Source organism: Symphalangus syndactylus, chromosome 6, assembly GCF_028878055.3.
Source record: "Symphalangus syndactylus isolate Jambi chromosome 6, NHGRI_mSymSyn1-v2.1_pri, whole genome shotgun sequence".
In the NCBI taxonomy this organism is placed as follows: domain Eukaryota; kingdom Metazoa; phylum Chordata; class Mammalia; order Primates; family Hylobatidae; genus Symphalangus; species Symphalangus syndactylus.
This window is the reverse complement of record NC_072428.2, coordinates 111290475-111316622: the sequence shown is the minus strand read 5'-3', so window position 1 is coordinate 111316622 and position 26148 is coordinate 111290475. Positions and strand designations below refer to the sequence as shown.

General features: G+C 35.5%; 1 protein-coding gene across 3 annotated transcripts in view; it reads left to right on the top strand.

The window, feature by feature from the left end:
- Nucleotides 1-22703, top strand: part of FAM3C (FAM3 metabolism regulating signaling molecule C) — a 48166-nt gene extending 25463 nt beyond the window's left edge. For all 3 annotated transcript variants that reach the window (XM_055283807.2, XM_055283808.2, XM_055283809.2), the window contains exons 6-10: nt 6773-6831; nt 7967-8017; nt 10781-10865; nt 19695-19821; nt 20409-22703. In XM_055283807.2, coding sequence (XP_055139782.1) covers nt 6773-6831; nt 7967-8017; nt 10781-10865; nt 19695-19821; nt 20409-20498 — 412 coding nt within the window. In that variant the 3' untranslated portion in view covers nt 20499-22703. The remainder of the gene's footprint in view (nt 1-6772; nt 6832-7966; nt 8018-10780; nt 10866-19694; nt 19822-20408) is intronic.
- The last annotated feature ends 3445 nt before the right edge of the window (nt 22704-26148 follow it).

Here is a 26148-nt window from a genome sequence, read left to right as displayed (position 1 = left end):
AATTCACTTAAATTAACTAAAAAATTCAGTTCCTTGGTATCTGTCACCGCAGTTCAGGTGTTCAGTCACCACATGTGGTTCATGGTCACCAAATGGAACAGCAGAGAGAGCATTTTCATCATGGCAGAAATCCTATTTGCAACATTGCCTTGGACAATGAATGCGTTCTCTTGTGAACCAATGTCTTTCATTTAAAATATTCGAGTGCTGCTTGCTGAAGTGTGAAATGATCCAGTGATAACCTCAGTTCCATTGCAGCACAAACTGCTTGCCTCTGAGCTGAATGGTTTCCTTTGTTGAGATGCTTTCTAAAGGATGGTTTTTAGGATTTTTGATATCCTACCTCAGTGTCAACTGTTGCTTGCAAGTTCCTGCTGCTGAAATTGCAAATCCTACTTTTAGTTGGTTGCTTTTAATATGCTATTGCCTAGAAAACTAGACATGGGGGCTTATTTAAACTTAATATAAAATAATAAATTTGTCACGAATTATATAGAATAAAGAGATAATTTTACAGCAAAGAGGAGACCTAGGCAGCTTTTCCTAGCTGTTTATGTGCCTCTTCTTTTTAATATTGAAGCTCTTAAATTTTTATCCTAGCCTCTTTTGCAGGTAGTTAGCTGTAAGAAGTTTATTGAGCTTCATGGGACAACACTTGTAAAATTAAGGGCTTGAGCTAGATGATCATTAAGGTCTGTACTGATTTCCTTTATTTTCCCGTATTCTAATGATGATTTATTGTTAATCCATTTGTCTTCTGATTTCTCATTAGAATAGTCCTGTTTTACTGACATGTAATAAGGCACTAGCATTTTAGAAGTTTGTAGGTTTCTGAAAACATTCTCATTTCCACTTTTTATCTTGTTTGGTTAAATAGACCCCAAATTTGATTCTAAATAACAGGAACAAAGTTCTTTTAGAATACCTAACCCATGGATGATCTTGGACATCTATTCTGCCCCCTTGATGCATGTGAATTTTAGTTCAGAGAAGAAGAGATCAGACTATTTTTACTAGCAGGTTTTTTTATTTACAGATTAAAACCATAAACAACAAAACACACTCAGAAAAAAAGCTCAACTGTTTACCCACATGGCCTACAAGTTCCTATGTGTCCTGACCCTTATTCACTTCTCTCCAGATCTTCCTGATCTTGGGGCCTTAGAGTATGCTCTTCTGTCTAGGATAGTCTTTCCTCACTCTTCACTGGGCTGTCTTCCTTCTTGTCCTTTGGTTCTCAGAGTACACATCACTGTCTTAGAAACTATTCTCTATCCCTCAACCTAATGTTGAACAGCTAAAGATCTAAGGTTGAAAAGAGAACAGTGCATAGACAGTGGAGCTTGGTAAAATACATACTGGGCTTAGAGCCAGAGAATTTGCTTCTAGTATGGTGGATGTGTCATGTAGCATTTGTGTTTCAGTTTCTTTAACCATAAAATGAGGCAGGCCACCTATCCATCCTTATTTCAGGAACCATTCTGCCATTACCATGAGAGATTAAATATTTGGTGGGATTTTATACCCAAGCCTCAGGTTAAAGTCCAAAGAAAGAGTCTTAAGTTTTCTGCGAGTCATTTACTCACCTGTTCAGCAAGTATTTTTGAGCATAATCCCTCCTGTCATGGAACTTACAGTTTAGTAGGGGTGACAGATGTTTAAAAAAAATACGCACTTATAAATTGTGACACCAGACTGGGCGCGGTGGCTCACGCCTGTAATCCTAGCACTTTGGGAGGCCGAAGCGGGTGGATCACCTGAGGTCAGGAGTTTGAGACCAGCCTGGCCAACATGGTGAAACCCTGTCTCTACTAAAATACAAAAGTTAGCCGGGCGTGGTGGCACATGGGCCTGTAATCCTAGCTACTCGGGAGGCTGAGGCACGAGAATCTCTTGAACCCAGGAGATGGAGGTTGCAGTGAGCCAAGATCGTGCCACTGCACTCCAGCCTGGGCGGCAGAGTGAGACTTTGTCTCAAAAAAAAAAAAAAAGAAAAAACCAACACCAACAAAAAACAAACAAATTGTGACACCAGCCCTGCAGGGCAGCAGGGTGTGATGAGTACTGGCGAGAGTGGATGGAAAGAGGTGTCCAACTTTAGATCAAGGGTTATGGAACAGTTTCTAAGACAGTGATGTGTGTATTCTGAGATCTGAGGGATAGGAAGGAAGACCATCCTTGGTCTTCCAGCAGGAGGAAAAAGCCTGCTCGAAGGCCCTAAGATTGGGTAGCTCTGGAGAGAAGTGAATTAGGGCCAGGCTGCATAGGAACTTGTAGGCCGTGCAGGTAAAGGGTTGAGACTTTTTTCTGAGTGTATTGAGAACTTGTGTAAGGATTTCAAATTCTGGCATATTGTGGTTTTATTTATATTGAAAAAAATTATCTGGCTGCTGTGTAAAATAATTAAGAAAGTGGAATAGAGAGGACAATTGGAAGGCCATTGCCAGTTACTGCCACAGCTCTTTCATACTGCCTCCCTATTGGTAACAGACTTTATTGCTTATACATTCACTTAAGTAGATAATAAAAATAACATAAGCAGAGAATTTAATCTTTTCAGAGCACCTGCTCTTAGTACATGTAACTCATTTTGGAGACTACTATTCTTGGATCAGTGTGTCTCAATGGGGGCAGTTTTGCTTTCCAGGTGACATTGTAATTTTGGGTTGTCATAGCTTTGGAGGTACTCCTTGTAGAAGCCAGAGATGCTGTTAAACATCTTTCGGTGCATAGGTCAGCTCATACACAAGAATTATCAGGCTCTTAAAATGAGAGGCTGGGTTTGAGAAACTCTGATACAGACAGGTGATAATTACGATTAGGATGGTGGTCATAAGTAGATCAAGTCAAAATATATTATGCAGATTAAGAAGTGTTTTGAATGTCTCATTAGTTAGAAAATCGCAGGTATGAACCTCAGGTCTCAGGAAAAACAGTAATTGCAGCTTTTTTTTTTTTTCCTTTACTTTTTTTCTTTTTTCTTTTCTTTTTTACCTAGAGACAGGGTCTCATTCTGTTGCCCAGGCTGGAGTACAGTGATGCAATCTTAGGTCACTGCAACTTTGAATGCCTGGACTCAAGCAATCTTCCCACCTCCACCTCCTGAGTAGCCGGGACTACAGGTGCATACCACCACCACATGCAGCTAATTTTTCTGTTTTTGTGAAAATGGGATCCCATTGTGTTGCCCAAGCTGGTCTTGAAGTCTTGGGTTCAAGCAGTCTTCCCACCTCAACCTCCCAAAGTGCTGGGATTACATGTTTTTTCTTTCTCGTTAGAGCACCCATAGAACTAACTTATGTTCCAGTTATAATTTTCATCTAAAGCATATATTCATTTGATTTCAATTTGTATGAATTTGATATTAGGAATAATTCATTACTTTTTATTTTAATGGTATTATTTGCTGCAAGAATATGAGATTATTTTGAGGGATTTTTTTTTTAACAAGGGATCAATGTTCTTGGCTATGAGGGCAAAGAGGTAAAATCAAGGTTATTATATAGGTACTTACATAATCATTTAAAATGTAACCATTTAAAAATGTAAAAACTATTCTAAGCTCCTGAGTAGTAAAACAAAATAAATCAAAAAACCAGTTGGCGGGATTTGGCTCGTGAGCTATAGTTTGCCAAGCCCTGCTTTAAACTAACCATCTAAGAGATAATAACTAATAACTAGAACATGGAGTAGCTATTTGAAACAAATCTATATTTGAAGATACCGAATATTTCTACAGATGATGTAATCATTTCCTTTAGAATTTTGCCTAGAGGTGTGGGGAGGGGTACCTTATATTCATGAAGGATAAAATAAAATGTTTCAACTTGTGTTAGTAAGGGTGAATAACCTTTATACATTTTAAATCTCAGTGGGTTTTTTATTTGTTAGAGATTTTGTTTGAATTTCAGTTTTTAAAAATTGGTAAGCTGCTGCCCTCTTGTGGGGCGCCTATGTCATTGTGCTTCTTTGTTACCTTTATTTCTTTGCTTTGTGATAGATTTCAGTCTGTAAAATGCCACATCATACTCCTAGATGATCTTTACTTGGAAAAGTCACTCTGGCACTTAACCCGTTAATCACAGCAGTAACTTCTTAATGATGGAGTTTACTTATTGAATGTATTTCTGAAAGAAACAGAATAATACATTTTGAAACTTCCTTCTCTTTGGTGCAGCTGAGCCAATAGTAAAGCATAGAACTTTTTAAATGTATGTGCTCCAAACTAGTACTTTTAAACAGTTTTGAGATATAATTCACATGCCGTCCATTTTGCTTATTTATATTATACAGTGTCTTATTATATTCACAGATACATGCAATCTCTGCCACAGTCAATTTTAGAAAATTTTTATACCGCAAAAAGAAACTCTGTACCCCTTGGCTAATACCCTTCTATGCCTTTCTTGTCCTGCCCCACTTCCCCACCCCCAAACCCTAAGTTAACCATTAGTTTCCTTTCTGTCTTTATAGATTTGCCTATTTTGGACAGTTCATATAAGTGGTATATAATATTTGGTCTTTTGTGATTGGCTTCTTACCGTAATGTTTTCAGGCTTCCTCCATGTTGTATCATGTATCAGAACTTCATTCCTTTTATGTCTGAACGATATTCCATTGTATGGATATACCACATTTGGTTTACTCATTCATTAGTTGGTAGACATTTGAGTTGTTTCCACTTTTTAACTATAATGAGTAACATTTACAGAAACATTTATGTACACATTTTATGTGGACATATGTTTTGATTTCTTTAAACTCCCAGGGAGTGGATTTTGTTTCAGATGGTAACTGTTTAATTATTGAGGAACTGCCAGATAGTTTTCCAAAGTGGCTGCATCTGTTTGCATTTCCACCAGCAGTGTAGGAGGGTTCCAATTTCTCCACATCCTTGCTAACACTTGTTATTATCTGACTTACTGGTTATAGCCAGCCTAGTAGATGTGAAGTGAAATCTCATTTACATTTCCTGGATGATTAGTGATGTCTAGCATGTTTTTGTGTGCTTATTGGCCATTTGTATATCTTCTGTGGAGAAATGTCTATTGAAACCCTTTGCCATTGATAAATTGGGTTGTTTCTTTATAATTGAGTTGTAATTTCTCTTTTGATTAATGTTTGCATGATATGTCTCTTTCTACCCTTTTACTTTCCACTGCCTATATCATTATATTTAAAGTGAGTTTCTTGTAGACAGTGTGTAGTTGGTTCCTGTTTTAATTTCACTGTGCCGATTTCTGTCTTTATTTGGTATGTTGAAACTATTTTCATTTATTATAATTATTAATATATGAGGATTTAAGTCTACTATTTTATTATTTGTTTTTATTTTCTTTTTCCTGCCTTCCTGTGAGTTCCATGAACATTTAAAAAGGTGTTTCTTTTTATTTATTTATAGTGTTTTTGAGTGTATCTCCCTGTAGCTTCTTTAGTGCTTTCTCTCTTTACAGAAAAAGTTTGCAGACTCAAGTTCTAAACTTCAAGTGAGGGAGAAAATATTATGCAGATTAAATTGAAAAATATGTCATATCTGTATCTATTATATGGTGGATAGCACCAAAAATATAGGAAGTAGTCTTCCAATATTTGAAACTTATTATGTGATTCAGTCATCATTGACAGGCAAGTGGAATTTGAACATGAATCTTCATTATTTGTTTTTCTTTATTTTATCTTACTCATTAACATAGATCCAACATTTGTTAGAACTGAGCTCATTCATCAGTTGCAACCATAGTTTAGCTGTAGATGTGAATTGTTTGAAAAATCAACTGAAATACTCTGTGAGAATCAATTGACTGAGATTTATAATAAAGTACATTATAGATTTTATTTATGAAATTGTGTGCTATACATCCTTTATATTAGTTTACAATTGTGTGCCTATGTGTATATATAATTCTGTCAATATATGGACATGTGTGTGCACGTGTAGTCACATATATGCATATTGCCTGTCTCTCCAAAACACAGACCAGTTGTTAAATATTTAACAGCACACCACTGGGAGTATTACTATTACCTTGAAGTTTTGAGTTAAAAGAACTCACAATTTTAGTTTAATAATTCTAATTTGAACAATTGAACAGACTGAACTGATAACCAGCAAATGTGTCACTGGTACCTTCCGTTTTACAGTGTCATTGTCTTTATATCTTTATATAGTGGTCAGTGAGCTGCCCATGGAAGTCAATTATGTCAGGTAGTCACCATGTAAGTGACTGTCATTCAATGCAGTGATTTCATGAGTGCAATATTTCTTAGTGTAGAGGAACTTTACAGTGATAATCACTAGGAGAATGTTCACAATTAGGTAACATTCATGAAAGAGTGCTCCCCCGCTCTGTTTGCTTTTAAAAGATGGGGGTAGTATCTCACTTCTGTTTCATGTCACGCTGGTACTGAAGAGAGCAGAAAAGAGATTATCTTTCATTTGATACCTTAAGAATGGTGCAGAACATGTGCTTAATGTCCATGTTTTAAGAATAATCTGAAGCAGTGTAGCACAAAAATGGGTCTATTATTTCAGGCCTAATATTTTTTAATATGTATTTCTATTTGCGAAATATTATTTAAGGACATTGTTTTAAAATTATTCAGTATTAGATTGTCTTCTCTGACTTAGGAGAGATCTTTTTAATTTCCTCTGCAGCACCGAACAATTGAAAATATGTATAATATTCCTAACCTTTTTTGAAAGACTTTATTTTGCTGAAATGTTATTGTACAATATTTAGTTCTAAATTTATTTCAATTTCTCCCCCTTCAGTTTAATGAGTGGTGTTAAGAATAATGTTGGAAGAGGGATCAATGTTGCCTTGGTAAATGGTAAGAACAATTATTTTAGCTTGTGGATGAAATCAATGGATATTTTTCTGTCCCAAAGTAAAATGCACTATCAGAGGATCAGGTTAGAAAGTGCTGCTCTTGATGATAAAGCCCTCTGTTCCATCCCTGCCCCGCAAAACATCTATGGGTGGAGACTTGGTGTCTAAGAATTTATAGCGTGTTTCGTGAAAGTATCCTGACTTGCTATGCAAGAGCTTCCCATGAGATTGTCAGAAAACAAGCAGTCTAACATCACATTGATAAAATCTTGCTTCAAATTTTGGAATCCTAACATAATAGGAGGATAGGCTGACAGGATTAAAGGCGTCTGAAATGACAAAGGATGGTGTAGGGGGAGGAGCAAAGAATAAGAATTTATTGTAATTTTTCATTATTGGCCACGTTCTTCTGATAGCTTAATTAGTATGAATAAGTTGATTGAATCCTGAACATCTCAAATTTTCCTTCAAAATCAAATCTGAAAACCTGAAACCATAAAGTGAGGCCTAACTGCATATTGATCCTCTCTGTTCTGGTACAATAAGTATTCCATAAAGCTGTGTAGGATGGTTATAAGATATATAGGATGGTTAGAAACCACTGTAGTTTCATAGTGTAGAAAAATATATTTTACTACTTTCACAGCAAGAGGTAAATTTTTGTGTTTCTGCTTTCTTCATTTCCTTAGGTAAAAGGTTCAGCATCTGTCTATTTCATTAATAGCAAAAAATACATTTTATAGGGCAAGTTAAGTAAATTTTATTGTAAAAACTGATTTAATGGAGAAAATGGCATCTGATTCAAGGAGATACTTCTTTTTTGTAAAAGGTTTGCTTTCGAGTAATTTTAAAATAAGAGAATATGGAAACAAGGATGAAATATACCTAACCGAATTGGAATGGTCTACAGTCAGTAATGAACTTCTATTCTTTGGCTTAAAAGATTAATGAGAAAGTTCTATTAAGAAATTACCCTTTAAAAATATATTTTAGGTGCATATGATTCAGATTTTAAGTTCTCAAAGTAATTCCTTCTCTGCTAATGAATTCACATCAATCATTGGATAAGATTATTGGTCTTACAGTGTATGATATACTTCAGATGCATAATTTGATATAAATTTAATCTCTTTCAGGAAAAACAGGAGAAGTATTAGACACTAAATATTTTGACATGTGGGGAGGAGGTAAGCGTAAATAACATGACTCTGTGTTCTTTTGCTGGCACTGACTTAATCACCTCAGTACAACGTAGCCCATTAATGAGAGAATGATGATGCTATTTGTGTTAGTTCATTTTGTTTCCCTTACTTTCTGTTCACTAAATGTCCAGCTGTATTTAAGTTATCATTCATGTTTTATATACTTTCTTCTTAGAAAAATTTTTTGTGGTGTGTGATTGAAGATAGTAATATCAAAATTGAGATTTTTTTTTTAAAGTCATCTTGTTTTCTACAGGACAACCAATTCAAAAGTTTTGGGCTCCTTTAGATCTGTCTAAAATTAAAAAAAAAAAAAAAAAAGTAATTTGAAGACCAGAATAACCAATGTAAGCATTCCTAAGTGATAGGAATTGATTTTTGTTTTTTACATGTGATTTTTCAGTCTCAAAAATAAATCATAACTAGGAGCATTAGAAGGACAAGATAAACTATCAGTTTTAGAAAAGCAGTCCTATTATTCATCACAGTTCTACCCTCTGACTTGCAGCTAATTTTTTAGGTAGGTGAATATTTGAGGGAAGAAATAGAATTTTCTTTCTTGTAACGCAATCCACAGATAACTTTCCTCTTCCATATTTGGAAGTCCCACAAGGAGTGGGAAGAAGTTACCAGCACGCAGAGGCAAGGGACTGGCACCCCAAAGAAGAACGCTGCCCGGAAGCAGGGATTTTTTTCCTCCAGTTTGAAGGGAGGCCAACACTGGTTTATCTTTTGATTCTTTAATTTGGGAGATTGATCAGTATGAGGATCTCCCCTGCACCTCCACGTTCCATTTATATATTCCCTAGAAGCCAACAGCTATTAGGCTTCCTGAAATTCATGTTAAGAGTTCCCAGATAATTTAGCTTTTCTAACATATCTTCAGCTTGTAATAAGATGCTATGTAGCCAAGCCCAGTGGCTCACGCCTGTAATCCCAGCACTTTGGGAGGCCGAGGCAGGCAGATCATGACGTCAGGAGATGGAGACCATCCTGGCTAACACAGCGAAACCCCGTCTCTACTAAAAATATAAAAATTAGCCGGGCATGGTGGCATGCACCTTTAGTTCCAGCTACTCCTTGGGAGGCTGAAGCAGGAGAATCCCTTGAACCGGGGAGGCAGGAGTTGCGGTGAGCCGAGGTCATGCCACTGCCTCCAGCCTGGGCGACAGAGCCAGACTCCGTCTCAAAAAAACAAAAGATGCCATGTATTATTTTGTTCTTAAATAAGGTTAGGACAACATTGCATAGCTGTCAAAGCTGTATAAACTTAAAATGGACCATCAATTTTAGATTCTAAAGGCATAAATTGGTCCTGCCAAAATTTATTGATAGAAACAGTCTTACAAAGCTGTTGTTGAAATCAGTCATGTGACCAGGAGCTCTCTTACTTCTCTTGTCGCAGGTAGATTAATTACCGCTGGAAGCATTCTTCTAGTTAGGAAATTGTTGCAGTTTATTGCCACCTTTGCATTTAAATGAAGTAATTTGTTAGCTGCCTTGTTATATCTTTTTGAATTAAAAATGCTATTATTATGAAATATAATCAGTTATCGAAAATCTTTGGAATCTTTGCTGTGGAAAGAAACTGAGTACATTTGAAGTACCCAGTTTTGGAGTAGAATTAGACTTCAGAGCTATAAGGAACCCAGACATTGTAAAGAGTTCAAGATGTTAAGTGGTTTGTAGAATCTGACCTATGTGTCTGGCATCAACAGTTTATAGTCACTGAAGTGGTTTATTTTGAAGTCCTTGCGGATTTTGATTTGGTAGATCAAATGAGTAGTGACTGTAATATTTGCTACAATTAGTTTGGCTTTTAGTGATCACCTAACATATTCCTTCTCCCAGTTCATAGCAAATGATATACCTAAAATATCCTTTAAATCTGTGTGTATATGTATTTTTAGATTTTCCAAAAATTACAGATATCTTTGAGAATTGGAGAAAAGCCGTGTATCCTCTTTCTAGTAAAGTACCCATACAAATAATGTTATGCTTTTTTTCGTTTCGTTTTTGGTTTTTTTTTTTTTTTTTTTTGAGACAGGGTCTTGCTGTGTCAACCAGGCTGGAGTGCAGTGGTGTGATGTCAGCTCACTGCAACCTCCACCTCCTGGCCTCAAAGCAGTTCTCCTGCCTCAACTTCCTGAGTAGCTAGGACTACAGGCATGTGCCACCAAGCTCGGCTAATTTTTAAATTTTTTTATTGAGATGAGGTCTCACTATATTGCCCAGGCTGGTTTCAAGTTCCTGGGCTCTGGCGATCCCCCAGCCCTGATCTCCCAAGGTGCTGGGATTACAGGTTTGAGTCACTGTGCTCAGCCCATACAATTTTACATACACTTAGGGAGTCCACAAACCTCCCATGCCTCCTTAAGCTTATGCATGGACCCCAGAATAAGGTTTTTCAGGATCCCAATTATTCAAATCTGAGAGATGTCTAAATTTCTTACTTCATAAGTCATGCTTTACTTTGCTAATGATTTTTTTCACTTAGCCCCAGGAATATCAATACAAAAGATACAGGATAAATCAGGAATGGGAAATTGTAAGTTGATGGTGGGATTATATTAAGGGACAAATTTAACAGTTTTTAAACTCTTTATAAGATTTGTCTGTCTTTTGTATTACTTTACATTGGAAATGAGTGCTTTACAGTTACTTCATGTTTTATAATACTACTTTTAGAGATTATCATGATGCTTATTCATCATCTTTTAAAACCCTCAACCCTTTCTTTTTCTTCAGATGTGGCACCATTTATTGAGTTTCTGAAGGCCATACAAGATGGAACAATAGTTTTAATGGGAACATACGATGATGGAGCAACCAAGTATGTGAACTTAAAACTTCACAGAACTTTTTGGAGCTATAATTTGTAATTATAAAAGCAATACATTTTCATTAAAAAAAAATCTGTAACATAGAGCAAAGTAATCAAACTACCAGATAAACACAACTAACAATTTTTATTTTTACTTTGCCTCCTTCCTGGTTTTCTATGTAAATGTTTATCACACATATGTTGTCGTGAAATTAGAATCACATCATATATAACATTTTTTATACTTTTATGTTCTGTTTTTTAACATTCTGAAATTGTTTTTCCTGGCATTAATATTCTTCAGTAGCATTTTTATGGTTCATCAGCAGTTATGGGCTCACCTTTATTTAAAGTTTCACTATTATGTCATTAGGGTAAATTTCAAGAAATGGAGTTCATTGTCAGAGATACAAGTGTGCTATATTTTAAATAAGTTTAATAAATAGTAGTTTTATAACTTTTTCTTAAAATAGTATATGTTGTAAAAATTTGGAAAATATAGAAAAGCACAAAGAGACCAAGTTCCAGTCCATCTCACTATCCAGTGTAAACATTGATGATATTTTAGTTTCTATTCCAGATGACTTAACGCACTTTTTTTGGCATTAAATATTTAGAATGCTAGTATTTATAGCACATCTCTTCACTTATGTGGTGAATATTTCCCCTTATTATTAAATATTCTTTATAAAAAATTGTTTATGCCTGCCTAGTCTGGTTTTTAAAATGTCATGATTTATAACCTGTTTAATGAGTTGCCTATTGCTGGACCCAGGCTAGTTCCAATTTTCATACTTAGCAAAATATACTATCTTAGAAATGTTTGAACAGTCCATGTCTATTTCTTTAAGATAGACTTCTTTTTTTTTAAACTGGAAATGATTAAAGGATGGCATGTTTTTAAAAATGGATTTAAAAAAATTTTTTTACCAATTTTATATTTTTCTCAGAAGTTCCATGGCACCAATTGTTGATTTTTTTAAGTTTCAATTTTAAGAGTTTGAAAAGGTATCTTGTTTTAATATGCCTTTATTATTGAGATTGGATTTTTTTCACAAGTGTTTTTTTTTTTTCTTTTGCCTTTTTATTTAAATTGTCTTTTGACCATTCAAGTTGGCGTATCTTGACTTGTAAGACCCCTTTATGTTTTAAGGATATTAACCATTTCTAATGTAAAAAGAAATGTGTTTATTGTACATTATTTGCTTTTAATTTTGTTAGTGTAGGGTGCATTTTGAATTTTAGAATTTTAGCCTAATGCCTACATAGTCTATGTATTTTTCTATCCTTCTCCTTGTATACTTGAGAAGTATTTTTCCACCTCCAGATTAGATATTTAGTAGATTTTCTCTAACAGTGATTTCACTGTTTTCATGTATGTTTAAAAACCCATTTGCAATTTCCCCATGACACACAATGCCTATGTTCTTATGTAGATTTGGCTTTATCTCTGGAATTTCTGTTCTGTTCCATTCACTTGACCTATTTATCTCTGTTCCAAAAGACACTATTTCAATTATTTTAAAATTGTTTTATAAAAGTAATTGTACTTCATGCCTCTCTGGTTGAGATTAAATCCCCTTTAATGTTCTTCTTTCTAGAAAAAAATAATTTTTTCTTTGACTTTTCTTCAGATGACTTATCAAGGATAAAAAAATCCTTTATAGATTTTAATTGACAGAGCTTTAATACTACAAGATTTATAGATTTTATAGATTTAAATTGACAGAACCTTAATACTACAAGATTTATAAGAAATTTGTATTTTTTATGTATCGATTTTTATAAATGTATTATTTTATAGCTACATTATCACAGATTTACATGAAAACTGCTACTTTATAAATGGTTGTAAGCTGAAGTAATTTCATTGACATTGTGTGTTTTATCTGGTTCAACTAAGAATATATTAAATCCATAAATTGAAGGTTAACATAAAACTTAACTATTCAAGCATTTTCATCTACCTAAATAGAATGAAACAGGATGTAATTAGGCTCTCATCAAAAAAACAGGTAACTTGCTATTTGCTTTTGCTGAGAGAATAGGCTATTACGTGTAAAATTTGAAGTTTTAACATTAAAAAGAAAAGGCCCCACTTTTCTGAATTGACAAACATGACCTCGGTTTTTCACCAGATTATTTTGTTATACCTGATGGGAATCAAAATTGCTCCCCTTAATCTGCTAATATGCTAATAATAAATTGTAACCACAACTAAGAACTAGGGGAGGAATGATGTTTACTCTTTAACTGCTATTTTTTGGTGCCCATTAAATGCACCAAAAGCAGCTTTGGAAGAGAGTTCAACCTCTAGGGCAAAAGGAAAAATCTAAACTTTAATTTATTTACGTTTGGTCACTTGGTCAATATATGATTCATCTTCTGTGAATTTAAATGAATTCAGTTATATGAGTTTGGGGCACACGAATTTATATTTCAGATATTTCCTTTTTCTAAATACCGGTAAAAGAAATTGTAAGCATCATATCTTTTATACTGAAATGGACAACATCCTTAAGAAAGGCAGTCTACATCTGTTTTATATATATATATATATATATATATATACTATTTTATATATATGTAATGTTATATATATATATATATCCCTTTTATCTTGGCAGGTGTCTAATTGTGGCACATTTGCAGTGATTTACCAGTTGTGTTATATACCCTGTCTTATATATGAATAGAAATTCTGCTTACTGCTGCTGATGTATTATGGCTTTTCCTTATTTAAGGCCATTGAATTTTACCTCATTTTCTTCCACTTATACTCAAGAAAGTCAAGTGCGTAAACTGTCTCTGCTCTTTCCAAGAGAGAAAGTTGGGTGGCATGTTAACCAGAGAAAGCAGAACCCAGCTGACTCACACTCACTCTCTCTCGTCATCTCTGATCCTAGTTTCTCTTAATCACGATGAGCCTGCGTTGTAGTGCTGTGAACTTCAGCAGATTAACTAGGACTGATCTCCATCACATTATTTCCCAGAATGTGTTTGGTAGAACCCCAGTCCTTTACAAGTACATATAATGGTCAAAGAAGTTTGAGGATGATGCCTTATATTTTCCCCTTTTTCGGGATTCACAATGAAAGGCTCTGAAGTTCTGCCCCAAAGAAACGTCTTTTCCTTTGTTAATCATGGTGTTTCTTGATTCTGTGAAGCCCATTTAAAAAACAAGATAGAGAAAAACTTAGATCTAAGAAAACTTACATTTCAGGGAGTACAGTTATCTAATGATACCTACTTTCCACCCCGACCCTCACTAAAATAAGTTGTTCTTTGGTTATAGAGGAGGTAATGGTTTGAATGAGCAAGCTAAACTTGCCAGTTGTATTCTTCCTTTTGGAGAGAATACTCCATGACATGTTATGCCTACGTGAAGGGCTTCAATATGAATGTCTTGGAGTAAGAAGGGATCTTAAAGGTCACCTAAAGCAGCACTGGAGCCTGGGCAAGATTCCCTTGTTCTCTGTGAATACCTCTACTTAGCACCTGACTACTTAATGTGCCAGTACCCTTTCATTTCTCCATTTGAAATAGATTGAAACAAAATATTCACAATACAGTGTTAAATTCTCAGAGTGGTCTCCCTCTAAATTCTGCCTGATGTTCTTTAATTTGGATAGATGGAACAACAAAACAGTAGGTGTGTTCCCCAAATCATTTGATACATTAGGTATTTGAAGCTAATTGGTATTTTTCTTTTAGCTTTCTCTTTTTCTGGCTTAATACACAGGCTCTTTTAACTTTTTATCATGTATAGCTTCTAATTTGTTTCATCCTCCTGGCTATATTTCTTAGGCATTCTGTAGTTGATTATTGTCTCTCTTGAAATGAATGCATCAAATCAAACACAGGGTTCCAGATGTGGTCTGGCCAGTACAAGGTACAATGCAGATGCTAGCCCACCATGTTTTAGAGATTACATTTCTTGGAATATTCATGCAGACTAGAATTGTATTAGTTTTCTTTAAACAGTCACATTACATTTTTGGCTCGTGAGTTTTTGGTCAAGTTAAATTCTCAGATCTTTTTATTTGATCTCAGGCTTTTTTGTTTCCTAAACCACTGTCAAATCAGGTCTTTCTCTTCAGAACTTGATTTTGTTTAATCTAAATGAAGGCCTTTATTTTCATTTATCCTTGTTAAATTTAATTTTGCTGATGTAGGCCCCCTTGGTCTTGATTCTGACATTCGTACTATGAAGTTCCCATGATCCAGGCTTTGTACTCTCTACAAAGTCATGCTTATGTCTAAATATAAGTCATTGATAAAAATGTTTACCACGGGCTGTGTGCCACCCTGCTAGAGGCTTCCTCCGAGGGATGCATCTGTTAATCAGCTGCAGAAACTACTTTTCAAACAGCTGCCAGTGTACCCTACCAGGAGTACCATCCAGCTGCTATTTCATTATTTTATTCATAGAGGTTGTTTTCTGAGACTATCATATGCTCACTTGAAATTCATGGACTGTGCTAATTACAGTACCCTGATCTACTGCCTGAAAACCTCTTCAAAAGCTGAAATAGTTGTGATGACATTAACTTGGCTTTACTTATTTCCCTCTCCTTCCCACCAGTTCCCCTTTATTTCCCTTTCTTTCCTTATTGCTTTTTAATGCTCAAAGGATCTTCTTGTCATCCCTTCAAAGATTTTGGTAGGAATTCACATTAGTTTTATTGGACCATTATTTCTAAAATTTTCTTGCCTTTTTTGAAAACTGGGATAATGTCTTAGCATCTCGCATTTTCCATGAGGCTTCTAAAATAACTGACACTACCTTGATGATTATTTCAACAAGTTCCTTTACAATCTAAAAGTGTGGAGTGGGGGAGGGGGTTTACAGGACTGGAGGCTTAAATTTACTTTAGAGCACCTACATGGACTTCTTGAGCTACTATTCCCTTTTTATGTTGATCAAAGAATGTTTGCCTCCCTGTAAAAGATAGTCATGCTTTGGTCTGATGATACATCATTCTCGTGAAACAGTGAGTCCGTTTGTTATTCATACTTAGTAGCAAAAGCTGTTCCTGTGGCTTTTAATAATTTTATGAGTTTCATCTCATTCTGAGCACTACAGGTCTTCTTGGTTAGTAGTATTAAAAATTTTGTCATTAGTAATGTGGTTTGGTTTGTATTTTTGCACACTTCCTTTCTTAAGTTTGAGCCCATCATAAAACATTCCTATTATAGCACTAATTTAGAAACTATGCTCCATTTTTTTCTGAGAGTGTTAGCAATTATATAGTGAAAATTATAGAGTATTTCTGTTTGTTTTTAAAGAGTTGTATTCCCTCATAAAAATTTCTAATCTGAACTTTGTATAATATGTTCTCTTTAAAGTCTAGGCTGGGTCGCCATTTATGCCTTATATAGTTAGCATTTCTTACTCTTCCACACCCTGAGGTAATATGGTGATTTTTTTTCCAGACTTTCTGATATTTCTCCTTCCCAGCTTGTTCTTCCCTATTAATCAGAATTGAGCCGTTAATATTGTCCTTCTTGCTTTCTGTGCTTCCAGAAAGGCAGCATTGGCTTGGTTTGATGGTGCAGCTGTAGGACTCTCCAATGTGCCTCCTTTCCCAGCAAGGATGGAGGCAGAACCCACAGATTCCTGTGTCCAGTTCCCACTTCCTTTCTAGTTTAGATTGCCTCTGGGCAGCGTTAGATTGTCTTCTAGCAAAACCTGATACCGTTCTCTGTCTATCCTGGTTTATCACAGGATAATTTCTGTTCATTTTGAAGAAAATTATTCACTAAAATAATTTATTTGACATACATTTTTAACTCAGGACCATTAGTAAGGATTAAAATATATGTAACAAACTCAGGGTGCTCCTATTTGGAATAAAAAGCTTGTATTTCCAACCTTTATGCTATATAAAAATATATTTGCTGCCCTGGCTTTTTTTAAAAAGGGGCATTTTGACATTTCCTGTATATTCAATTAAATACTGGCTACGTTACATGATTTTAAACTTTTGAAATATAAAGTTTTTTTTACTTAGTTACATAGAAGATATCTAAAAATAATAATAAAATAATCCACCAAATTCTACATAGGCAGATCAGAAAGTGTTAGAAGTCATTGACAAAGTCATCTTGTTATAAAACTGTAGTTAGATATACACAGGGCTATGTGTTAGACGTCCCCCAAACCACTCCCAGTTTTGACAATTCTCCAGTAGGTCTCATGGCTGTAATTTGTTAAAGCAAAAATACACAAAGGAAAATCAGCAAAGGGAAAAGGTTCATGGGACAAAGTCCAGAGGGAAAAAGGAGTCTTCTCTCAAGTGGAGTCAAACAGGACATGCTTAATTCTTCCAGCAACCAATTAGGACAACACATGGGAAATGTCTGCAAGGAAGCTTATTAGGGACTCAATGCCCAGAGATTTTATTAGGGGCTGGTCATGTAGGCACCCTCTGCCTAACCTGTTCCAAAATACCAGACTCCCAGAGAGAAAACAAGTGTTCAGCATAAATTGCATTGTTTTTGCCCACAGTTTAGACACAGTGAACCATTTTTACCAGTTTTGAAAATGATAGGAGCCCTCCCCAAATCCAAGTGGCCAGATACCAGCCAAGGGTCAGTCTTGCTAGTAGGCTTTTCTAAGCTCAGGCCTGCTATGTTAATGTGTATCTGCACAGGATCTCAGTATCTTCTAATGGAAAAGCAAGGAATAAGATTAATGGAGTTAAAACATAAAGCTCAATCTTTAAGTTTCTCCTTGATCTCTGGCTTGATTGTAAATCAGCTTGGTTTATTCATACAGATCATAATGGCCACTTCTGAAATTCAGGAGTACAAAAATAAGAATGCCTGACTGCGCTTCAACATATTTCTTAGTTGATGCAAAATTCTTGGATAAGATTTTACTTTTAGCAGGGAGCTAGACCTGCATTTGGATAACCTTCTACTTTGCAGGGAGTTTTTCCTGTATAAAGCAATCTCTTAACATTTGTGAACTTCACATTCATCATTTCAGCTGTTTATGAACCGCCCTAAAGGCCTGTGAGGTATCAATTCATAATTTTTTTGAGATGTAAATGTGAATGGAACCCCAAAGCCTCTCTGCAGGAGGCAGTCCACTTAGCTGACCACTGAGCCTACTACCTGTGCTCTGCACATTTCAATACTATTTATTCTCATTACAGCAGCAAAACTCATTGCTAGTGCTGATGATGCAAGCGTAGACTTCTATAAGGTAGTTAGAAAATAGAACATTTGGATAAATGACGCAAGTGGAATTTGACAGTCTTTTAGATCCGTGGCATCCCAATAGCATTTGGAAACAAGAAAACAAGGTTCAGGTGATAATTTTGGGGCATTTCCCTCTAGCACAAAAGTTGCTTAACAAGTGAGCAAACAAGTGAAAAGTGACGGATAATTCATGTAGGGATGGGCACAGGAAACAAAGCTGCAGAAGAACTGTGGAGGGAAAGCCAGCGCATATGCACAGATTTCATGTGAAGGCCTCACAGTCTTCACAGAGGCTGAGATTGGTTCTTCTGCACAGTCATTTCACTTCTTTTTAGTTCACTTGGCTATAAATGTACCACTTAATATAGGAGGTGAATCTGAAAGGCTAAATACTCCACAGGCCATGGCTTATTTTCTTGCTGATTCTAGTGAACTTCCTCCAGGTGGACAGCAATGCCCAGGCTGTGGCCAAAACAGCTCCACAGCCCCCACAGATGTGGTTGGCATCAGTCATGAAAGTTTAATGATATATGTAGTTCTTTCCTGTTTTATGAAGCTTTTTTAAAAAAACCATAGGAGTATACTTCCCTTTTTCTTTAGTTAAATGAGAACTGTTCTATGTAGTGTTTCTTTCACTAAGATATTAAAGGAGCTAACTGATAGTAGCATGAGATGTTAGAAGGAACACTGCAGAATGAATAAGTACCTTCCTCACTGACTTTCCTGCTGTTTGGAAATACAAACTTGCCTTGCCTCAGGTTTTAGCAGAACAAACCTCTCTAAGTGATGTTAGAGCTGTCTTTTGTGCAGTATATAGGACTCAATGCCAAATATGTGTACAAGTAGCCCTTAGTTAATTTTTTCTTCTTCTTTTTTTAAGCTCTATAGCTAGCATTTATGTACTGAGTTTCTTTTCTCCTTAGAGATAAAGGAGAGAAAATCATTGAACATTAGGATGATCACTTACACAAAATTTTTTAGTGACATCTTTCAATTAGTAGTTTCCCTAGTGGTTGACTTTTGTCACTGCTCTTCCTCCTGCTAGTAGGCATTTAGCTGCTGTGTGGTTAATATTTTCATTTTTATTAAGTAACCACTTGGGCAGTTATCACTGAAGTACAATTTATGTATCTGTTCTCAAAATTCATTTTCTTTTAAATAAAACATAGTGTTAGAAACATACAGATTTTTGTCAGCATTTACCTTTATTCTGGTCAAATGTAATTTACAGAGGGTTTAGTGGAGATTCAAAAAGATTATTAATTTTATAAAAATATTGATTGCTTAAGACCTTGGATTAGTCTGGGTAGGCATCTACTAACTGTGGTATCCCTTATTTATTTGATGAGTGTAATTTGAAAAGTTAAATGAAGGTGAATTGTTGTGAAATAAAAACCTAAAGGTCCCTTTAATAGAATAAACTTAAAATTAATTGTTGGAGTTCATGTCTTTTGTCACTAAAGAATTCAACCAGTAGAAATGTTACTCTGTGAAAAAAAATTATTTTCCAAAATGTTCTGTTATTTAAAGTCTCATTTTGTCTCATGTTGTGTGTTAATATCCTAGTGAATCAGTATTAGCATACAGTTCCCTCTGTTTATTGTTGTATTCTTTCTCTCCCTCTTCAAGACTCAATGACGAGGCACGGCGGCTCATTGCTGAATTGGGGAGCACATCTATTACTAATCTTGGTTTTAGAGACAACTGGGTCTTCTGTGGTGGGAAGGGCATTAAGACAAAAAGCCCTTTTGAACAGGTTAGTGTCATAGACTCAGAATTAACAAAAACAAATTCTGTGAAACCTTATGGTACATTTTCCCATCCCAGCTATTTGAAAATTAGATAAAGCAGATAGTAAATATGATCGTATATTTGTCATAAATTCTTGGTAATCAGTTATTTGAAATAACCATCATACTTTTAAATTTCAAAACTTAAAAATTCTGCACGGGAATATTTTTTCCTGCAGGACAATGCATTGGAATAGGATTACCTATCTTAAGCCTTTTAGGAAGCTTTAGTTATTAAGAATTTTAATTGAGCTTTGGATTTTAGAATCAGTTAAGTTTGGAAATATTTTAGATCTTAGTAGAATGTAAATGTTAGTTTTTGACTAGCAAATAATCCTTTAAAAGCATCTGCAATGTATTCTTTCAGCTATTATTTGAAGGTCTGCCATGTATGTGATACAGCCTGAGGGTCAGTCATTTAATATCTTGACCAGTAATTTAAATGAACTCATTGTTGACATGAGTATTACTGAAATGAGAATGTGTAAAATGTTACTTCAAATCAGCAGTTTACAACGGTTTTTTAAACTATATTATTACTGTGTTCCAATAGCACATAAAGAACAATAAGGATACAAACAAATATGAAGGATGGCCTGAAGTTGTAGAAATGGAAGGATGCATCCCCCAGAAGCAAGACTGATGGAAATGTGGAGAGAATTGAAGAAAGCGCACTTTTACTATTAATGGGAGAGCTATAAATGGCAGAGCTATGTGTAAATATTTTAAGAGCATGCAGCCATCTTGGTGTGTGCATGAGTATTGTCTCTTTTGATAGCAGGATTATTTATTGCTAACGTAAATAGATAGCATTGTAAATAGTCATCACAATGATCAAGTCACTGAACCATGTCTCCACACATTTCCCTAAATACAATGTTTAGACTGCTATGGCAATACATATTTTAAACTCTAAAAGCATACGCAATGTGTAACTGAATGGTTTGTGAAAAATATATTGATATATGTACTAGTTGCTGTGAAAATATCATGGAATAATATGGATTTTAGGGTGGATACTTTATTTTCTTTTATACCTCTATATATTGCCTTGTGATGACATTATCTTTTAAATTAAAAAGAGATTTGGCTAGTTGTGTGTGTAATGTTACTTTACAGTCCGACTCTCCTGATGTACCTCTTTTCATGATCTTTTTCTTTCCTTCCCAAGAAACTGAGGAATGTTTAATATGAAAACATACATCGGATATGTGAAAAGCACAACAAAATTCTTAATGTACACAGTAAAAAAGTAAATATGTAAATGTAGATGGCATTTAGGACCACAGCTTGCTGGATTTGTGTTAGCTATGGGAATAACTTGATTCTGTATAAGCTATTTAGAGTGAGGCTGAAGGTGGCAGCTTCACAGAACTGGAGAACCGGGCCAAGTCCCCTCCCCAACCTGATTAGGTTGTTCAGGACAGCTAAGTCAGTATACTTAGAGCAATACTAGCATATGTTTTTCTTAATTGTTATCAGCATTGACCAAGTGGTTTGGAAGGAGGCATGCTTTAATATCACAATAATTTTGATTTGTAAACCAAGAAATTAATCCTGTGTTTATCTAACTTCATAATAGCAATTATTGCCCGAAGCTATAGTGGCATATTTACAAAAGTTCTTATTACTGGGTGGACTGATAACATTTAAAAAATAATTGTGTTTGACCCCAGATGACTTTATACCCAATTCTACATAAAAATATAGAAGATCTATCTTTTTTGTTACCTTCAGATGTTCACTAAATAAGTCAGTTTTTAAACAGAAGTTTTCAGGGCATTAAATATATGTTGTGTATGAAGTATCTCAAACTGGAACATAAATTTAGTGATCAAACTGCCATTCACAATGTAAGGCAGCACTTAAATTTCGAACCTAAATTTTAGATGCATTGTATAAAAAAAACCTAAAAGCAGTATCTGTTATTTAGCTGCAAACCAAGTTGAAAGCTATTCAGATAATTTCTTAAATATTGATGAACTTTGGAGTACTGTTTCTTCCTTCAAACTGAATGTAATTCATGAATAAATGCACCTTATATGTTTAAACAATCTTTGTATACTTTTGGGATTTTTGGTGCTTATATGCTAAATCACATTCAGCATGTGTATTTTGACATTTAAAATACTTCCATCAATTCTGTAAATTAAAAGAATAGTTATTTTACAGTTCGAGGGATTGTGAAATAAATGTTGCAGTTTTTTAAAATAATGAAAATAAATATTCTTGGTTTTGTTTTGTGAATTTTTTTTTTTTTTTTTGTATTATCTGGCAAAGTAATATACCTACAGAACTTCACAAAAACTCACACAAGGTTTGTCAAGCATTTATTATACTGCCTAACTTGGAAAAAAAATTGTTGCTGTGGTTAAAAATAGTAATATCCTCGACGTATCTTAACATGTAAGAAGCTAAGTAGATGGCAGAAAAAGCCCTTTTATTAAGACTGTAAAAGGATAGCTTTTCCAGATATATAAAATGTTAAAAGAAGACAAAGATTGGTTATATAACTGGTGTGGTTTCCTTTTATCTCAGTTCAATCTTGTATAGATTGTGCCAACTTAACTTGAAAGCAATAACTTTATACTACATTTTCAGATACCTCTTTAAAATCGGTTTTAGACATGAAACAGTGCTCATTTAATGTTAAGAATTTTCTTTATTAAAATCAAATTAACATTGACATAGTATTTGAAATGGTGCTTATGGGCTTATTGATGCATATTTTTTATTTGTAATCCGATGCTGTCCCAGAATAAGTGTATTGTAATATGAATGTTAAAATTGAACAAGAGAAAGCAGGAAATAAGTGTTATTTGGGAAATTAAAGAAAAATTGAACCAGAGTCTTTATATTCCTGAATTTAATTGTATTAATGTGAAATTTATCATTGTTCTTACTGTACTGGACTTGTTTTTAAGTGAATCAGCTATTTTATAATTTTACGACAGATCAAAGCTGAGTTCATTTAGCCTGTATTGCACTTTATACTTTAAAAATTTACATAAATTATAAATAACTTGACCAAAAAAGTTATAATTTCATTCAGTTTGGTCAACAAACTCTCCCTTAATTGAATGCAAAATGTGCCATGTTCAGTTAGTAGAGCAATTAAAAGTGGAAATTCATTTAGATACTTTTTCAAAGGAATATGAGAGAGAGAAATTGCTTGTGTTGATGAGGGAGAAGATTTGTCACTTAAACCTCTTCAATTATTTCAACCTCTTGTACAGCAATAAATCCATGTAAATTTAGAGCTATAGAATAAAGTAACAGATTGCACCTTTGCATTCCTCAAAAGGATTTTCTGTCTCTTTTCAGAATGGTGTTTCTACCACATACTTGATTTTTGATTATCACATGCTATAACTAGTTAATTTCTATTTCCATCAAAACTTCCTCAATTTAAGCCTTTTTTCTCTGCTTGCTCCTTATTGTGATCTTTTTTTTTTTTTTTTTTTTTTGAGTTTCCAGTCAAAGGCTAGATGGAGTGAAAAGTAATCAGGCTTCGCGAGGGAGTGTCAGTCATTTGTTGCTAGACAGCATGAAGAGAGCATCAAAGGATGTTTCAGGCAGCATGGGAAAAGCCCTCCAAGGAATCTAAGAGGCTCTTCTGCCATCAGAACCTTCCTCCAGGCCAGTGAGGGGGCAAACACCTTGAGGGAAGCTATACTGGGGAAACACTTCAAACAGATGTCTCTTCTATGAGTGGTCAGAAAGGAAAAGGGACTGGGAAGTTCTCAGGTTAAAGAAGAGATGTTTCTCTTGGGCTTGTCCCATGGAAATTTATAAGCAAAGTTAGCATGGGGAAGACAGTCTTCTCAGTACAGCTAGTTCACGGGTACAACTTGTTGCCATCACTAACTTCACTGTTCAGCTCTGCATCAGTTATGCTGACCACTGGGGTGCATTTAATATTGAAAGAACAAGCTGAGGCTAAATTGATAAAAGATACTCCCTTTGGTCAGGGAAAATTGACTTATAACCTGCAAGCTCGTAATGTTCCATATAGTCAGCCCATATTTCCTTCACTTGATAGCCAAAGAAAAAAGGGGCTGAAAAACCTTTAAAGAGGAGAGAATTCTGTAGTGGGGAGACAGTGTGGCATAGTGGTTAAGAGTGCAGACTTGCCTGAAAATTCATCTCTGTTCCACTGTGAACTACTTGAGGACTTTGAGGAAGTCAATGTCCAACTGTAAAACAGGGGTAATACCAGCATGTTTGTGGTGCCTATCAAAGTGCCTGGCACAAAGTACTCATTCAGTGCAACTGCTAATATTGCTGTTATCAACCATGTGTCTTAGAGGCATTTTAGCCCAAGAGAAGATGCAACAAGTCAGCCTCTCTAGCCTTCCAATCCCATCATACCCAGCCAGAAGGGAGCCACTAGATGACTTGAGCAGTAAGATCATGGGAAAGGATTCATTCATTTCTTCACCTGAGGTTCTTGACCTCCAAACCTCTAACTTTCATATTCTGCCTACCTCTTCACTTACTACACATTGACACCAACTCCCCTTCATAGGTAGAATTCAGGCTTTTATGTATCTCCAGGTAGCTAGCATTTTAAATGGTTAATTTATCTCCATGTATTTTGGTGTATCTTCAGGTAGCTAGCATTTTAAATGGTTCTACTTGATTGCTGGTCTGTCCTTTAGGGGAAAGTATGTGACTTAAGCCAAAGAGGCTGGGAGCCCTTGCTGACCTCTTCCTGTGGCAGCAGCTGGTTGATGAGCCTCACTGGAGAGTGCAGACCTTGATCCCTGCTCCTAATAACCTCACCACCCCAATTCCTGCTGCGGGGCAGGGTGACATACTGATCATGGTAGGGAAGATGCTGGGACTTAGCTGGCCCTCTCTGACACAGAACAAACTCAACAGTGAGGCCAGTGACTTCCCCACCAAATTGTAGCCTCATGTATCACCAGTAGAATAAGACGGCCGATTTGGACATCTACCTGTTGAAAAGAATTGCTCTGTTTTCCGTAAGTATATCCCTCAAAGCAGACGAGACCAATGCCCACGCTACGCTTGGGAATCTTGTTTTTTAGTGAAAAGCCCAGTGTGAGCCTGTGAAGTTCTCTGATTGTAAAACTTCACATGAATTTTGCATTTTTTTTAATTTTTTACAGATGTTGGTATTAACATGGAAATCTCTTAAATTATTTTAAATTTCAACTCCAAAAACTACTTAGCTTGTGTATGCTCTGTTTTTTTGGAAGGCTGGTTACAGAAGTATTATGTGCTCTATTTGGCAGGAACAGAAAGGAATCCCAAGGAGAATGCATTGTGAGTCCAAGCTCTGAGAAGGGGAGAGATTTAAAAGCAAATGATGGTTGGGCTACGGTTAGAAATATGTTGGGTTAGTGGAGAAGGCAGTGTTCCCTGAGAGTTGTGGTTTTCAGTGGGTAGAAGTGGGAGAGTCAATTGGTGAGGATTTCCTTAGGTGTAAGGAATGAGCAAGAACTGGGCCTTAAGTCCTGCCTCCTTCTTACCTGGGGAGTGCAGCCTGCCCCAAATGGCTTCCTGTTCTCCCTTAGGGAAAGGACTTAAGGTTTAAGGTAAGTGAGCTCATTCCTAGACCTCTGGAAATCTGAAACTTTTGACCAAGAATGATATTGACAGCTAATTCTTGTGGAACTGTTAAGACCTTACAAAAGGGTGTTAAAATTATATTATGGAAATAGTCTGGAAATACTGTGGTTTTAAAGCACTGGGTGTGTTGGATATGGGCACAGTTACAGGAATCATGGCAAGTGAAATTTTGAAATCATTCCTGTATTTTAAAGTATAGTTTCTCAAAAAATGATGAATTGGGTATTTGGGGAAAGCAAAACAACTTTAAGCCGGTGAAGGAAATAATTTCTCACACTGAGAATTGAAATTTATCTTTCAGTTTGCAAAGTTCCTGTACCCATTAAGTAGGGGACATGTTAGAGAGGATTTATCCCATTCACTTCTTCAGGTTTCCCATTTTGCTATTGTGCCCTATGTTATTTCTTGCCTTGCATAGAGCCTTGTTTGCCAGGGAGTTTGAGATAAAACAATGACGGTGGACAGGACTAAGAGAAAGTAAGGATTATGTACTGGCAATACATAGGTAGTTATTGATTTCCATTTTGTATATCTACACCTTTCGTTGGTTTCCAGAGAATTCGAGGTGTATTTAAATGTACTGGTATATTTGGTGATATTTCTTTCACCAAAAAGTAACTAGGGCCAACAAGGATCTGCCCTTTCTTCTTGGCTAAACAGGGCCAAGTAAATGTGGGCCATGATCATGGGTGTCA